We start from the raw sequence: 17,558 nt of genomic DNA, 5'->3' as shown, positions 1-17,558 counted from the left end.
AGCCTAAGTCTAAAATTTATTCATTTAATATTTATTTATTTACTACATTTGTATCACACCCTTCTCACCCCAAAGGGGACTCAGAGTGGCTTACAAATTATATGTACATACAATATATTATATTATTAGCATAGCACAATATTAGCATTATATATTACTATATTGAACTATACCACTATACTGTAATATTATTAGTAATATTATATGTAATATAGAATACATAATTAATATTATATGGTATTATTATTAGTGTTATATTGAATTACATTATAATATTATTATCAATATTATATGTATATACAATATATTATATTATAAAACTGAGGGCGGGGGCCAGGTAAATGACCTCGGAGGGCCGCATCCGGCCCCCGGGCCTTAGTTTGGGGACCCCTGATCTACAGTATTCTAATGACTGTGTAAAAGAGGGAATTTCAGGATTTGCTTGTCATGCAACCAAACAACAAGCAGCACTCACTGAAGTTCTGTCTTCTACACAATCCTTAAAGGAAGATGAATCCTTTTCAGTTTTTACCTTGGCAACCCTAGATGAAGCAGCTCCATCAACAGACTCAAGGAGGATGGAAATTCCTTTCCCCACCACATACGTCAAAATTTTCTTCTCCTCCTCCTCCCAGCTCCTGAAATCCTGCTCTTGAGATTCCCCAGTCCTCTGGGGTACACACTGAAGCTGTTCAAATGCTCTGGTTCAACTGAGGGAGCCAATTCTGTCTATGGAGGTCCACCACTGGATACTAAGTATTATAATACCTGCAATGCCTGGCCTAAAAGATATAGTCAAAATAAAAAGTTACACAGATCATTGGCTCTTCTTCCCTCCTTGGCATTCTCAGAACCCAAACCTATTTTTTCCAGTTAGTTCAACTCCCATGAATTTCTATAGGGACTCCTGGAAATTGCAATTAAGAGGGGCTTCTAAGTCTGTTCACTAGAGATTGGTAGGGCCAGTTGTGGGGGATGCAGAGTGTGCATATACACCATCTGGTAAATCTGATTAAGGATTAAAAACACCAATGGCTAAAAAACAAATTAAAGCATTATTGGAAGAACTTCATTAAAGATAAGAAAGCTTTCTAAGAGTGCTAAGATAACACAGAACTGAGCTGATTTCACTTTCGGCAGAAGTGAGAAAATAAGAGGTCAGGAAAAAAGGGTGGAAAAGTTCCCTAAAAGTGTCAGTTTATATCACGCAGAGATTAGATACACTCAGCCGTCCTCATGTGCTAAGATTAGGGGCAGGGCTCTGGCAAAACTGAAAATAATAAAATTGTCATTTTTTATAACCTGACGAAACATCTCTCTAGAAAAATCTAGGTTCTCCAGTAGGACTGTATTGTCAACTTCCACCAGAGGTTCCACTGGAGGACCTGGCGATTTCTGATCAGAACATTTTAATCAAATCTACAAATGTTGAAATAGAGCAATTTAAACAGCCGTGGATAGTGAAATCGAGGCCACGGCTACCAGAACCTGAGCCGCAGATACCAAGCCTGTTAGGTGACAATCAATTCAAACACAAATGACCTCCTATATATACAATTGAAAATGAATCAGTTCAGTAAATAATATATCTGGCAAATTAATATACTGTTTAAATTCACAGTAATATCAAACACCATCAAATGGATTGTCCCATATACATAGAAATGCAGTCGGCGTTAAATTCACAGTAATAACAAGCAGCCTCAAATGGATAGTCCAATATACATTGAAGTGCAATCGGCGTTGTATATTCTATTGCCGAGAAGAGTAAGTTCGCCACGACCGGTTTCGGCCCTGCATCAGGCCTTCCTCTGGTGGTCTGAAAATAGTTACGTACACTAACATAAGTAACAAAATATATCCATAAAACATCATCCATTGCCTAATACTAACATGGTTCCAAACTTAACACTTGTTCTCTTTAGAGATACATGTCCTTTACATTATGAAATGTATATCAAAGACACCAATAGTTACATACACAAAATATAAGTAACTACCTATCCATTGAGTAATAACTATAAACAACATTACAATATACTTACATAGTTCCAAATTTAACACTTGTTCTCCTTAGAGATACCTGTTTTTTACAGTGGAATCTAGGTCAAAGGAACAAGGAGTGGCCATAAGCATTAAAGAGTTACAAACATCCAAAAATTTGTTTTTAAACAAATTGTATATTTCTAAAACAGTATATACTCACGGGATACTCTGCTGTGTGTTAGGTTCTAATTGCGAGTATGAAAAGCATCAAGGGGTTGCCTCAATTTAAAGGGGAAGATGTTAAAGAAACAGAAAGGTTTATATGAAGATATAGAAGAAATACCACCAGATGGTGCTATGAGTACCCTTATTGTATTGGGTGTATTCAATTAGGGATTTATAGTATGCTAAGGTTCTATATATAACAACTGTATGAATTTTGTTCATTTAAGCCCTGTGGATGTTCTGTCCGTAATCTGAAAATCCAATATGTTTCCCTTTGCAAAAGTTTATTATTGAAGTCCATATGTTTGGATTGTGATACTACTTCTAGTATGTGGTATTTGAATGATTCAGGACTATGCTGTAGATCACAGAAATGTTTGTACAGTATGGATTCTCTGACATGATTTCGTATTTTGCTCCTGTGCTCTATAATTCTGCTCTTAACTTCTCGACGAGTCTGCCCCACATATGATAAATTACAATCACAAATTATCATGTAAATAACCCCTTTGGTTGTACAGGTGGCAAAATGGGGAAATTTAAATTCGAATGATAGATGTTGGTGTGTCAAGATTTTGGTCTCTATCAATTGGCTGCATACTGAACAATGATGGCAGCGATAGTTGCCCACCAGATTAGATTTTACAGTCCGGGGCCTATTGGTTATGTTTGAATGTACCAATATATCCCCAATATTCCTTGTTCTTTTATATGCTACCAAAGGGGGTCTATCACATCCAGGGATGTCTCTTATTAAGTTCCAGTACTTTTTAACAGTTTTGATGGCTAGATTGGACAAACTTGTAAGTGTGAGTGGCCATATCAATCTGTCTACTCCTGGTCTAATTTTGTCCTCTAGGAGTTTAGATCTAGGAATACTGGCAACCTTCGAGTAGGCTGATTGTATTATGGACTCTGGGTAACCTCGATTTCTGAACCTGCTTTTTGTCTCTTCCATTTCCTGATTGAAGTCCTGTAGGGTAGAGGAGTTGCGTTTAATCCTGAGCATCTGTGTAAAGGGTAAATTATTTTTTAACGCCCAATGATGGTAACTGTTGTAATGTAACAAGGAGTTTCTATCAGTGGTTTTTCGGTGGTTACTCACTTTCAATCGATCATTTTCCTTTGTAACCACGACATCTAGAAAAATCAAGGATGTAGAACTGATGTTTCCTGTAAATTTAATTTTGAGGTGAATTGTATTGATCCAGGATAATAACGTTACTGCCTCCTGATGTGAATTAACAATGATAAAGATATCATCAATAAATCTACAATATTTGATAATGCCGTCCGCTACAGGGTTCTTTGTGTGATTCAAGATAGTTTCATTCTCCAAATTATCCATGAATAAATTGGCTATCGCTGGCGCGACAGGACTGCCCATGGCTACACCTTGTATTTGGAAATAGTATTTTTCATCAAACTTGAAGTAATTTTTTTCAAGAATAATATCAAGAAGATCCAACAAAAAAAAGGTGGGAGGGTGGTGATTAGGCCTCCTGTTCAAGGTTGATTCACATATATATCGTGCCTCCTCTAACGGAATATTGGTATACAGTGATATTACATCTACAGACATCAGGACTGCATCTGTTGGGATCACCAAGGATTCAATAATGTTAATAAAATGTTTTGTATCTCTAACATAGGAAGAAGTCTGTTTCACAAAAGGTTGTAAATAGTGGTCCACAAATTTAGCTAGTGGTTCTAAGACTGAGCCCGATCCGGATACAATAGGACGGCCAGGTACCGGTCTAATGTTTTTATGTATTTTGGGTAGAGTATATAGTACAGGGATTCTGGGCCATGGTGTATGTAGAAATTTATATACATCCTCTGATATATATCCAAGTGCCAGCCCTTCCAATGTCACCGTTCTTATAATTGACTGGATATGGTGTGTAGGGTCCCGTTCTATATTGAGATAATGTTCTCTTACAGATAATTGTCTATGGATCTCATCCATATAATCAGTGCGGTTCATTAATACTATGGCTCCACCTTTATCAGCTGGCTTCCAAACCAGATCTTTGTCATTAGCTAAATTGTGAAGGATGTGCCATTCCTTACTGGAAAAATTTGTACTGTATGATCTTTTTTGCTTTATAATTGTACAACATAATTCTTCAGATACTGTCTTCTCAAAAACTCTGAGGCCAATATGGTCAGTCGTAGGAAAAAAATTACTCCGTGGTTTGAAAGTGGAGGTAGTAGGGTTTATTTTGGTTCCAAAATGATGTCTTAATCTAATGGTGCGAAATAACCTAGCTAATTCTATTCGCATCCTAAATGGATTATACTTAGGTTTAGGGACAAATGATAGACCTTTGTTGACAACCTCCCTCTCTTGAGGCAATGGATGATGTTTTATGGATATATTTTGTTACTTATGTTAGTGTACGTAACTATTTTCAGACCACCAGAGGAAGGCCTGATGCAGGGCCGAAACCGGTCGTGGCGAACTTACTCTTCTCGGCAATAGAATATACAACGCCGATTGCACTTCAATGTATATTGGACTATCCATTTGAGGCTGCTTGTTATTACTGTGAATTTAACGCCGACTGCATTTCTATGTATATGGGACAATCCATTTGATGGTGTTCGATATTACTGTGAATTTAAACAGTATATTAATTTGCCAGATATATTATTTACTGAACTGATTCATTTTCAATTGTATATATAGGAGGTCATTTGTGTTTGAGTTGACTCAGGAACCCATTTAGAGTGACAATCAATACCAGCACCCAGCTGGGTGAGTCCATACACTTGGCGGGTGAGGAAGTTAAAGTTTTAAAATAAATTTCACCAAAATGAAGATGAAGCCACCAAGGCAGTTTATTCAATCAACTGAAAGTGATGTCAGCAAACTGGTAATCCATGAAAGATAAGCTGAGATCCATTACATTGAAAAACAGGCATTTTTATACAAAGCACATTCAAATTTCCTGCTCCCGCCCAGCTGTACCGACTCTGCCATGATTGGCTGAGCCCCGTTGACATCAGAGGAGGTTCCCGGAAAAGGCAGAAGCTCTGCCCTTGCCGGCCAATGGGAGAGTGCATCTCGCTCTTGATGCCTAATGAAAGGAGAGGGGCCAGCAGTTCAGGAAACAATGGTGCTGAGAATGATCCTATGATTGGATTATGAGGGCCCCAGACTGGGATAACAAAGGACCTTACAAGACCCTGAAAAGCCTTTATTGATAAAGATATGTAGGCGATTGCTTTCCAATGCCTCCAGTGTTGTTTCCTGGTTTGTCCATGGCAGAGAAATATTGTCCATCCAGAGAGGATTTAGATGAGTCAACGGCTGGGGAAACAACGAAGGGGAATGGCATTGTTCTTGGAAGCGGGACATAACTAACCCTTCGAGGAAATGGTCCTGCCAAGAGGAAGGTAGCTTTGTATGTCCATATGGCTTATTCAGAGAACTGGCGATCCCTTTAATGGATCTGGTAGCCCTCCTTTCAGCCCAGTTATGAGTCAGATGTAGATGATTGTGTTCTTTGTTTAATGCAAATGATGCCCAGGAAGGATTGTTGACTGGCATTCCCAGGGCAGGAAAAGATCACGTTCAGTGGCTGGCATCATAAATATATTTTATATAGAGATATAAAGCATAGGATTAAAACATATACACATATACGTGGAGCCCAAGGATTGCGGGGGATTTCCTGTACTGGAGACCCGAACCCAAGGGTGGCTGGACGTGGACAGGAGGGGCGCATAAAGGTCCCCAAGGGGCTCCTACCTCCCATTATGGGGAAGAAAAGGGATAGAAAAGGGACAGAAAGTCAGGAAAGACTAGAGGATACACAAGGGCTCCTGGAGCCTGTTGAGACCCCCAAAGAAGTCAAAGAAGGGCTTTGCAGAGCATAAGGAGACCCTATGTGGTCTCCATGCCTGCAGGGATGGGGGCAGAAACATTGTGTGGGACCCTGGGCTTGAGAGAAGGATAGGGCTGTTGGATACAGTTTGGTTAGGGGAGGATAGAAAGAGGAGCGGAATTCAGGAGTGGATAATGGAGGATGTGAGTGAGCTCCCCCCCCCCCCCAGACCCACTGGCCAAATATAAGGAGGAAGCACCCAGTAGAAGACAATAAAACAAGTTTCAATATTCACTTCAATGGCAGGCCTGGGAACTAGGTCAAGGGCGAGTTTGTTGTGCTTCAAGCGGAATTCAGTCTAATCCAACAAAGACACAGTAACTTTGCACAGTTCCAAAAGGAAAAGAAATAAACTTTACTCTTTACAGCAGAGTCCAAACATAAATTTGCAGTGTTGCATCAAAACATAAATCTTACAGTATAGTAAACTTACATGGTCCTTGTAAGCATTTCAAGATGCGAAAAGCATTGCAAGATACAAAGAACATGGCTTCTTCAGCTTCTTCAGCAAAAGCAAAAGCGAAACTAAAAACAAAAGTAGAAGCTAATACACACACACAACCACTGGGTGTGATCCAAACTTAATTGCTTAAATGCTGACCTAGATTAGCTCCTGCATGTTATGATCAGCTGTATAGTTTTCTTTAAGACATACATTCTTGGTATTGAGCTTCATTATACCCTAACAGAGTTCACCTGAGGACAGCCTCAATGCAAGTCAATGGCAGAGGCTGCCCATAGGAAAAGGTGCCATTTCCGGGCCCAGTGGGGTTTTTGATGGTTTGGTGTGGGGTGATACGTTGGGGCATGAGTGTGGAGGAAGGGGCTGTTGGTGGGGTCCTTCATAGAAGCTGGAAAAAGCTGTTGCCCAGGAAAGGGCTAGAATGCGGATGTAAGTGGCAGAGTCAAAGAGAGCTAGGAGGCAGATCAGATAAGAGTTAATCCTTTTTCTGGCAGTGGGCGTTATGGAGTCTTCCTGGAACTTGACAGCTGCTGCTGGATATCTTCCATTCATGAAATTGTGTTGTGTTGAGGTTGCTAGAAATAAATAAATAAATAAATGCTTTACCACAGTTTCTGAAACAAGATAAATCCTGCAGTATAATAAAATGTCACTCAGGCTTGTGTAACAGGTAACAGTATCTTTACTTCAATTCAAAAGTTCAAACAGGGCAACAATATATAAAACAGTTTTTCTGAATTCACACAGAGAACATAGGGAATAAACCTATTTAAAGGGAATAAACCGTCCCTTTAAATAGTCTTTAAATATGCCTTGTTTGCCTTAATCAGGCTTCGGAGAGTATGGCAACCATTTCCTTCCTGATCTATTTCCCTCTCCGAGATGGCAGTTAAAACCGTTTGCCTCAGCACGAAGCTAGAGCCAGCAGCCAATCAGAATCCTGGCTCCTGACTGGCTCAGCCAATTAGCTGTTGACATATGTCCTTTCCAGTGAACTCACCCCATCATGGTGCCTCTCTTACAAATCCTCACAGATTATAGATCCCAGCTGGGTTAACTCATGGAACGCCTTGCAGCAGCATAACATTGATCAATTTAATATTTTGAATTGGGGGGACCTTTTGTGCTCGATAACAATGTGAAAAGCTGACCCTATATCAGTGGTTCTCAACCTGTGGGTCCCCAGGGTGTTTTGGCCTACAACTTTCAGAAATCCCAGCCAGTTTACCAGCTGTTAGGATTTCTGGGAGTTGAAGGCCAAAACATCTGGGGACCCACAGGTTGAGAACCACTGCTCTATATGGTTGTAGAGATGAAGAGATTTGTGGGTCATTGGAAGTTACTGCTACTGCTACTTCCTTTAAGGGTATATCCACAGTATGGGTGCATCTATGCTGTAAAATGAATGCAACTTGACACTGCTCTAACTAGCTCAAAGCTATTGACTCCTCGGATTTGTAGTTTAGTGAGACACCAAGACTCTTTGGCAGAGAAGGCTAAAGATCCTGTAAACGTACAACTCCATAACACTGGGCCATGGCAGTCAAAGTGGTGTCAAGTGCATTACTTCTACAGTAGAGGTTTACCTTTTGTAATTATATCACAATGATTCCACTTTGGCTCCCATGGCACTATCTTGTCGTGTCATTTGCGGAAGTATCAACCATTTGAAAGTCCATTCTAGGTATCTCACAAAACTGCAGATCCCAAGATAATATAGAAAGAAGCCATCGCTGTTAAAATTAGAACAAATTTGCATTGTGTATATAAAACATTTATGCAATGAGCATTGTTCCATTTCCAGAGTGATGCAATATTTCCTGAATAGGGTTCAGGGGATGTCCTGTTCTAAAATGATCTTCGCTACCTCTGGTTGCTGGTCTATTGAAGAGCGATGGCCTGTAAAGATGTATGTGGGCTTTTTTAGAAAAATAAACTTTTGACACTTGTTCTAGGAGGAAAGAACAAGATGATGATGGATTCACCGGATTAGCTATTAGAGTGAACATGAATGTGGCAAAGCATTTAAACTTTAAGTGAAAATCACAGATTTGAAAATATGAAAATGGTAGTTTTTCTCTTCTTATCTTTTTACCCAAGAATTCAGAAAAAGGAAATATTATGCTACTGCAATATTCTCTATAGCTATGAAGAATTTGTTTTTGTTCTATATAGTTTATGGGCCATCACATAGTTCAGAGAATTCTCAAGGTGGCTCACAAAGAAACATCTGCATAGAAAGCTAAAAGATTTTGAGAAACATGTTATTTCTTTGCTCCTTCCTGTAAAAAGTACATGAGAAAAAGAGAGAGGAATTTTAGAAATGAACAACTGGATCCATAAATTGATGTTTTAAAAGGTGCTTTTAGGATGTTTTTAAGATGTTTTTTAAAGATGTTTTTAAGATGTTTTTAAATTGTTGATTTTAGCCGGTTCTTGCAAGCCGCCCCGAGCCCTAGGGGGGTGGCGGAATATAAGTATTATTTATAATAAATAAATAAATGGGAAAATGTATCTGTTGTCTTGGGCAGATTTGCCTGTGTTCTCTTGAAGAAAGGCCTCTGGCAGTTGGTAAGAATGTATTTGCTAGGAGTCTCACCCAATCTGATCAGGAGGGCTTTAAACTGAGGCTGGATCTACACTGTTTGGAACTGGAGTATATGTGTAGACCCATTATATAATGTTAAACTGCATTATATGGGTCTAATACACCGAGCATATAATGCAGATTCAGATTGCATTATATGGCAGTGTGGATACAGCCTCCATTACATGGGGAAGGAAGACACTATTCCAGAGGAAATAAGCCAACAGTATTCCAGAGGGTAGGGAGTGCCAAATACAGTGGTCATTGGCCTCAGTGATACAGAGGGAATTGAGATGACATTGCAGAAACTCTAGAGTGGAAAGAAAAAAAAGACAAGAAAGTATCTGGAGAGAATGAGCCATATCTTAATATGGGCCACTCCCTTAATATTGCTACATTAATCCACATACTACAGGAAATAAACAAGATGAATTTGAACTCTTAATACTGGATGAGAAATATAATAAGCATCACTGTTAATAGGCATTATTTATCACAGATATGTACACCTGTGAGGACATCAGTGATTTAAAGCATGGGAAACAGGTCAAGGGTTTGAGCTGATTTGAGCATTAAAGGGGAGACATCATCTAAAATAGACCCCCTAAGCTGGACTGAAGACTTGGATGGTGCCTTCTCAGGAAAGAGGACAAAATATTTTAAAAGGAGAGATGTAATAGTGATTGAAGACATCAAGTCACCATCTTCCAAATCTCCCTTGGACAAATCATGCCAAGAAGACTCTGTAATAGATTCAGGAACAACATGAAGGCTAATAACAATAAGAATTTTAAGAAAGCTGATTTCTCTAAGCTCAGAGAAACATAGGGTGAAAATATATGGTCGGAAGTGCCCAAGTAATGGGAGTTCATGCTGCATGAGAATTCTATAAGGATAAGATTTGAAAGACACAATTGCAAACAATTCCAAAGAAAAGTTGCAAGTGTTTGACAAAACAAAGGTGGGTGTATAAACATTTAAATGAGCTGAGATTTAAAAGAGGCATATACAAAAAATTGAAAAGGGGAGAAATTACCAAAAAGACATTTTTTGAAATCCATTATTGTAGGTTAAAAATACTGAAGCTCAGAACAAGCTCAGACTTGAAAGGGAGATTAAAAATAATAAAAAGGTTGGGGAAAATCTATGTATAGAGCAAAAGGAAGAACAAGAAAACAGTAGGGCCACTGCATGAGGAAGCTGGTGCGATGCTAGCAGAATAGAGAGAAGACAGAACTGTTCAATATTTATTTGTTTCGGTTTTTCCCAAAAAAAGGAAAAGGACTTTACCCAGTGCAAATTGAATAAATGATGCATTAAGACAATAGGTAATGAAGCAGTACAGTAATACCTAGCTAGCTACTTTAAACAAATCCAAGGCTGGAATTCTGTTATATGCTTGAGTGGGTTTCGCTTATGCATGTGTGCTTTCTTTTTGGAGGTGCTGAGAAGATTCGTATTCACTTCCTTCAACAGCACCAAAAGCCCTCTGCTGACTTAACTGAACAGGAGAAGCTCCAAAACATTTTCAATTCTTGGTATCTTTTATGTCACAGTAATTTTTCACAGCTCCCCTAGAGCAAAATAAAAACCTTAGAATTCCATTTATTAATCTGTTGGATCTAAACAATTCAATAACTACTTATATCAAAGCAACTTACATCTCCTCCAGTGTTTCACAGCTGAGAACTGGAACCACAATCCTCTTTTTTTCCCCAGGTGTCATGTTTAGTCTCAAAGCAGCCCCCAGTTCTGTTGCTCTTTTTTGTCACAGTTCAGTGTCCACTACCACCACTGTCATCTCCTCATCCCCTTCCTACTGTCCTACTCATCTCTGCAGCTTTGACCAGTCAACAAAGTTGCTAAAGGCTGAGTCACCACTCTCCTCCTCCCTTCATTCACCAGTGGAGCTGAGATAGGTGAAAAAGCAGGATGGCAAATCTCTGTGTGTTCACTGCTGGGCACTAGAGCACCATGGCACACAGTGAGGGAACTCCTATTATGTAGCCTCTGAAATCTCACTGATTGTCCAATTCATGATTTTGGAATAGGATACAGAATCAGCAGAACTTCAGGCTATGCCCCATAGCCAAACACAAAATGATTACAGTAGTGCTGCAATCATTGAAAGACCCTGGCAGGTTTCACTGGTGATGCAATCGCTGTACACCTGGCTATAGGGACATACTTAGCCTTATGGGGACATAACCAGATGCCTCTCCAATCTTAGCCATTTCCCAGAAGACCCAGAATGGCTGAGGGCGGTGGGGGGGGGGCTTCAGAGGCTGATCAGTAAGTCTGGGAGGGGGGCAGAGCCGGTCCAACAATGAGGGGAATTAAGCGGTCGCTTCGGGCACAAAACATACGGGGGCGCAGTCAAGACTGCTTTTTCTGTTGATCTGTTGTAAAACATGATGTTTTGGTGCTTATTTTGTAAAATCTTAGTGTAATTTGATGTTTAATAGGCTTTTCCTTAATCCCTCCTTATTATCCAACATTTTCGCTTATCCAACGCTTTTATTTTTCAGTGATTTGTTTTTTTTGGGGGGGGCACCAAAATTCTGTTCGCCTACACTTGAAAAATACCTAGGGCCGGCTCTGGAGGGGAGGGGTATATGATTTAGCTTAATTATTCATATAGAGTTATGACGGTAAGCTAGGCCAGACAGAATTGCAATCTAAGTATCCAGGATCTGATTAACTGCAACCCTGGAAACTGGCTGCAAGGGGACCAAAGAACCTTATTGCTATTGGCAATTTCTTGTAGACCAGAAGATATCTAAGCAGATTAGGGACCTCATCACACTGGAGCAAATTGCCCCTTTGCAGCACTTTGGGGATGTGGCCTGCCGAGCGCCATCATATGACGCTCGACAGGCCCCAACTAATTTTTTCTCAAAGTAGCGAGGATGCACCACAAGGTGCTTCCTCAGCCACAATGAGAAGATAAATGTTTTTCAGGTAGCTCCAACAGAGTTACCAGCATTTTTGGGCCCTTTCTCCCATGTGATGGAGGAAAGGGCAATGCAGCAACACGGCACACCCATTCCCCCATCTGATGGAGACAGGACATCAAAGCACCTTGTTTATTTGCCCCCATCTGATGAGGGAAGGAAGGAGGGCGTGCCTGCCATTTTGCTAGCAATTGCTGGCAAAATGACACAAAAAGCAGGTTAAGGCGGGAAAAAGATAACCCAGTCACCTTGATTCAACACCAGAATAGGTTCTAGGACAGATTATTAATCATTCAGTCTGTGAACGCTTAGCATTTTGATAAGGCTTTTGACAGCTATTGCCATAGTAAAGGTAAAGGGAGGCATGGAACACAGAAACGAAACTATAAAAACAGGAAAGGAAGAGCCACAGAGTTGCTTCTAAACTGTCCCCTTGGTCCAGAAATGCTGCTGCTTCATGCCAGGTCAGTCAATGAAATAAATACATTTGATCCAGGACATGGTCTTGGATAAACATGACAACACGGCTTGCATGATGGAGACTTGGCTGGATGAAGCTTAGGAGGTTTCATCTCTCCCTGCTTTGTCTACCTGGGTTCTCTATGATGATGTAAGTGAGGTCTGGGGACTGAAGAGGCAGAGTTTCCATGCTCTAATGAGATTCTATCTCCTTCACCAAATTCCCCATCCCACTGCCTGCTGGGTCTGAATCTTTGTACTTAAATATGTGTGGTTGGGACAAAAAAGGAACATGAAACTGCTAATGTTTGCAGTTTAGACATACTCCTGCATTTGCTGGATCATGCACACAGAGATCATATTAGCTCTAGAAAAAACAGGCAAGGCAGTGGTTCTCAACCTATTGATTCCCAGATGTTTTGACCTTCAACTCCGCGAAATCCTAATAGCTGGTAAACTGGCTGGGGTCTCTTGGAGTTGTAGACCAAAACACCTGGGGACCCACAGGCTGAGAACCACTGAGCTATAGCAACTTGTGCCAGAGTTAAACAACAGGTTGTGTGCTTTTTTGTTGTATTATGAACACAGAAATCACACTAGCACTAGAAAATGCTTCCAAGGCAAGCTGTGGCTAAGTGAAAAAAATTTTTGCGTGTTTTTTGGCTCTATGCACACAGAGCACACAGAGAACAATGTAGCCCAGGCAGCAACCCTCAAAGATTCCCTAAAATGCAGCAAAAATATGAGTTGTAAGGCAACTGCCCATCCACCCCTAAAAAAGAATAAGCAAGCCCATGCCTGCCAGGGTCTGTCTCAGTGTCTCTACAGTGTGCAAAGCTTCTCTCTCCTTATCTTTCCCCAGCGCAAAGAGTCAGCCTCAGCTACAGTAAGCTGATAGCTAGAAGCTAAACATCAGCAAATGGAGTCTCTTTCTCTCTCTTCTCCGGTGCAACCCTGTGCCCTATGCCTGCCTGCCTGCCTGCCTGGCAAAGCTTTTTTGTGTGTTTGTTTGTGTCAGGAGCAACTTGAGTCGCTTCTGGAGTGAGAGAATTGGCCGTCTGTAAGAATGTTGCCCAGGGGACACCCGGCCCAACACAAAGCTCCTCTCCTTTTCCCTTCCTGAGCATAAATGGAGGGTGCAGTGAGGCACTGGAGGGAAAGAGCAATGGCTATGTCCCTGCCTCCTCTCCCCCCCCCCCCCCCAGTCCTGTCTGGCAACAAGTTTAGCATTGCCTCCTGATAGTGCGTGGTTGCTCTGTGAATTAAAACTACATTATACAAAGTTATACAAAGCTAAAGTTTCGATTCTTAATTTTTGAAGTGGACAACGCCCACTTGTCGGATATCATATCATAAGTATGAATCTAGATAAATTTATCCAACTTACAATGAATTACGAATATTTTGTAGAGCCCTACTGTCTAACATCTCTACAAATGACTTAGACGATGGAATAGTGAACATACCTCACAAATTTTCATATTACTCCAGGAGAGGTAACTAATACCCCAGAGGATAGGATGCTTCAATAGACGAGAAAGCTGGGCCAAAAGTAACAAAATGAATTTCAGCAAGATCAAATGTCAGGTACTACACTGAAGTAGGAAAAGTGAAATGTACAAATTGTCAGATACCGGCTTTTCAGTTCAGAAAAAGAAATGCCAACCTTCTAAATCACAGTCATTGTCAAAAGTATCAGACATTACAACCATCATCGTTTTATAGGTAAACTCAAACATTTCACATCTTACCTCATTGGCCCCTACATAGTATACATTATATCGCCCTTTTGTCTTATTGGTCAGGTAATTAAAACAATGCTTGGTTTCCCCCTCTCTTGTATTTCACACAAGAACAGCCCTGGGCACCAGGTTTTCATGGTAGACCCATAACACAGCACTCTTAACTTTGCTATTACCTGCCCAAGCACTGCCCCCCACAAAGAATGACAGGATTTAAGCTTAAGATCCTGACACGTGGATTGATAACCACATGTTTGAAAAGGATTTAGGGGTAACTTTATTTTTGTACCCCACCTCCATCTCCCCGAAGAGACTTGGGGCAGCACACATGGGGACAAGCCCGATCAACACAGTTAAAATATAGCATAAAATTCATAAAAACAACATCATAATAGGACAACACATAACATGACACAGTATAAACAAACATTGAGCCAAGCACCAATGTCCTCAGTAGTAAACAGTTTCTGAGGGGCAAGTAGGGCTAGTGCAAATTTGTTGCAAAGACACGGCTGATTATTAAAGTGCAGAAGCCAGATGATGACATTAGGAATGGAGGGCAATATAAGATAGAGCACTAGGGCACATCAACATAGCATGGAAACTGCACGACCTCCCACGCCTTTACCTGAGATGTCCAAATGACACCTCAGGTAAAAGCGAATTAATTCGAGACAAAGCAGGAAAACTCTGCTTTGTTCCCAATTAATTTGACACCTGGAAAGACCACTATCTTTCAGAAGACCCATTTTTTTCCAGGTGTGGGCCCTGTGTGGATTGGGCCTGGGGATCACATCACGTGACTTCCGGGCCCAATCCACACAGCTGTTTGGGACTCAAGACAGCTCCCTGCCCTTTCCAAAACCCCTTTTAAAAAGGCAAAAAAGTAAAAAAAAAAAAATACTTACCCGGCCACCATTAAAGTGCTGCCAGCCCTCTCCTGGCACATAGAAATGATGCACCAGGAGAAAGGAAGAGGATGAAAATCACTCCTCGCCCCCCTCCTTCTCCAAGCATGTCATTTCTATGTGCCAGGAGAAGGTCAGCAGCACTTTAATGATGGCCAGGTAAGTAATTTTTACTTTTTTGCCCTTTTGAAGGTGTTTGAGTGAGTGTGTGTGTGTGTGTGTGTGTGTCCGGGTGCTTTGCCAAAAGGTCTAACAGGGCGTCTAGACACACACACACACCCCAAAAAAGTGCAGGTTTTGGGAGAGGCATGTGGACTTTAACCTGCACCCAATTGGGTTTCTTAAACCTGATTGGGTGTGGGTTAAAGGGCTATGTGGAACCGGCCTTAGTAATCAATACGTGAAATATGTGTCAATAGTGTAATGCAATGGCCAAAAAAAACCCAATGCAATTCTTGGCTGCCAAAATATTGTATGCAGGTCAAAGGATACAGGGGTGGTTTGCTTCGAGCAGACCACCACTAGAAACCTGTGTCCTCTTCAGGATAACATTGTTTAAGAAGAATATTGACAAGTTCAGAAAAGAAAGTGACAAGGGTAAAAACTTTGGAAACCAAGTCCTCTGAGACATGTCTTAAGGAGCTGGGGTTTATTTAGCTTGGGGAAAAGTAGACTGAGAGGTGATATGATAACCATCTTTAAATACCTGTCAACTTTTCATTTGACGTGTCGAAAGTAAAGCAAGCTTGTTTTCTCTCGCACCAGAAACTAGAAGTCAAACTGATAAATTCAAATTACAAAAAAAAGATTCCATCTCAACATTAGAAATAACTTCTTGAATTATAAGAGCTGATCAAGAGTGGAATAACTTGCCTTAGAGTGGACTCTATTTGGAAGGTTTTAAACAGAGGATGAATTTTTTGTGTATTAGAATCATAGAATCATAGAATAGTAGAGTTGGAAGAGACCACATGGGCCATCTAGTCCAACCCCCTGCTAAGAAGCAGGAAATCGCATTCAAAGCACCCCCGACAGATGGCCATCCAGCCTCTGCTTAAAAGCCTCCAAGGAAGGAGCCTCCACCACGGCCCCGGGGAGAGAGTTCCACTGTCGAACAGCTCTCACAGTGAGGAAGTTCTTCCTGATGTTCAAGTGGAATCTCCTTTCCTGTAGTTTGAAGCCATTGTTCCGTGTGCTAGTCTGCAGGGCAGCAGAAAACAAGCTTGCTCCCTCTTCCCTATGACTTCCCTTCACGTATTTGTACATGGCTATCATGTCTCCTCTCAGCCTTCTCTTCTGCAGGCTAAACATGCCCAGCTCTTTAAGCCGCTCCTCATAGGGCTTGTTCTCCAGACCTTAATCATTTTAGTCGCCCTCCTCTGGACGCTTTCCAGCTTGTCAACATCTCCCTTCAACTGTGGTGCCCAAAATTGGACACAGTATTCCAGGTGTGGTCTGACCAAGGCAGAATAGAGGGGGAGCATAACTTCCCTGGATCTAGATGCTATTCCCCTATTGATGCAGGCCAGAATCCCATTGGCTTTTTTAGCAGCCGCATCACATTGTTGGCTCATGTTTAACTTGTTGTCCACGAGGACTCCAAGGTCTTTTTCACACACACTGCTGTCAAGCCAGGCGTCCCCCATTCTGTATCTTTGATTTCCATTTTTTCTGCCGAAGTGAAGTATCTTGCATTTGTCCCTGTTGAACTTCATTTTGTTAGTTTTGGCCCATCTCTCTAGTCTGTCAAGATCGTTTTGAATTCTGCTCCTGTCTTCTGGAGTGTTAGCTATCCCTCCCAGTTTTGTGTCGTCTGCAAACTTGATGATCGTGCCTTCTAACCCTTCGTCTAAGTCGTTAATAAAGATGTTGAACAGAACCGGGCCCAGGACGGAGCCCTGCGGCACTCCACTTGTCACTTCTTTCCATGATGAAGACGATGCATTGGTGAGCACCCTTTGGGTTCGTTCGCTTAGCCAATTACAGATCCACTTAACCGTAGTTTTGTCTAGCCCACATTTTACTAGTTTGTTTGCCAGAAGGTCGTGGGGGACTTTGTCGAAGGCCTTACTGAAATCCAGGTACGCTACATCCACAGCATTCCCTGTATCGACCCAACTCGTAACTCTATCGAAAAAAGAGATCAGATTAGTCTGGCATGACTTGTTTTTGGTAAATCCGTGTTGACTATTAGCAATGACCGTATTTGTTTCTAAGTGTTCGCAGACCACTTCCTTGATGATCTTTTCCAGAATTTTGCCTGGTATTGATGTGAGGCTGACCGGACGGTAATTATTTGGGTCGTTCTTTTTTCCCTTCTTGAAGATAGGAACCACATTCG

General features: G+C 41.1%; 2 protein-coding genes and 1 long non-coding RNA gene across 3 annotated transcripts in view; all 3 read right to left on the bottom strand.

The window, feature by feature from the left end:
• Positions 1–17,558, bottom strand: part of LOC134296131 (uncharacterized) — a 220,328-nt gene that overhangs the window by 198,188 nt on the left and 4,582 nt on the right. The window lies entirely within an intron of this gene.
• LOC134296130 (uncharacterized) lies at positions 1,709–4,561 on the bottom strand. Its single transcript, XM_062970259.1, has 2 exons — positions 2,046–4,561; positions 1,709–1,819 (listed from the first exon to the last, which is right to left on the bottom strand). Exon 1 carries the CDS (start codon positions 4,496–4,498, stop codon positions 2,402–2,404), a length of 2,097 nt encoding a protein of 698 aa, XP_062826329.1. The 5' UTR covers positions 4,499–4,561; the 3' UTR covers positions 1,709–1,819; positions 2,046–2,401.
• Positions 5,032–17,558, bottom strand: part of LOC134296132 (uncharacterized) — a 50,818-nt gene continuing 38,291 nt past the window's right edge. Inside the window, exon 4 of the long non-coding RNA XR_010002706.1 lies at positions 5,032–7,142. This is a non-coding gene — a long non-coding RNA (uncharacterized LOC134296132). The remainder of the gene's footprint in view (positions 7,143–17,558) is intronic.

This window comes from Anolis carolinensis, chromosome 2 (assembly GCF_035594765.1).
Source record: "Anolis carolinensis isolate JA03-04 chromosome 2, rAnoCar3.1.pri, whole genome shotgun sequence".
In the NCBI taxonomy this organism is placed as follows: Eukaryota; Metazoa; Chordata; class Lepidosauria; order Squamata; family Dactyloidae; genus Anolis; species Anolis carolinensis.
This window is presented reverse-complemented; position numbering and strand designations above follow the sequence as displayed.

What these genes read in the sequence shown, in the direction of transcription:
- LOC134296130 (XM_062970259.1), bottom strand. Translation starts at nt 4,498, where the DNA reads ATGCGAATAGAATTAGCTAGGTTATTTCGCACCATTAGATTAAGACAT.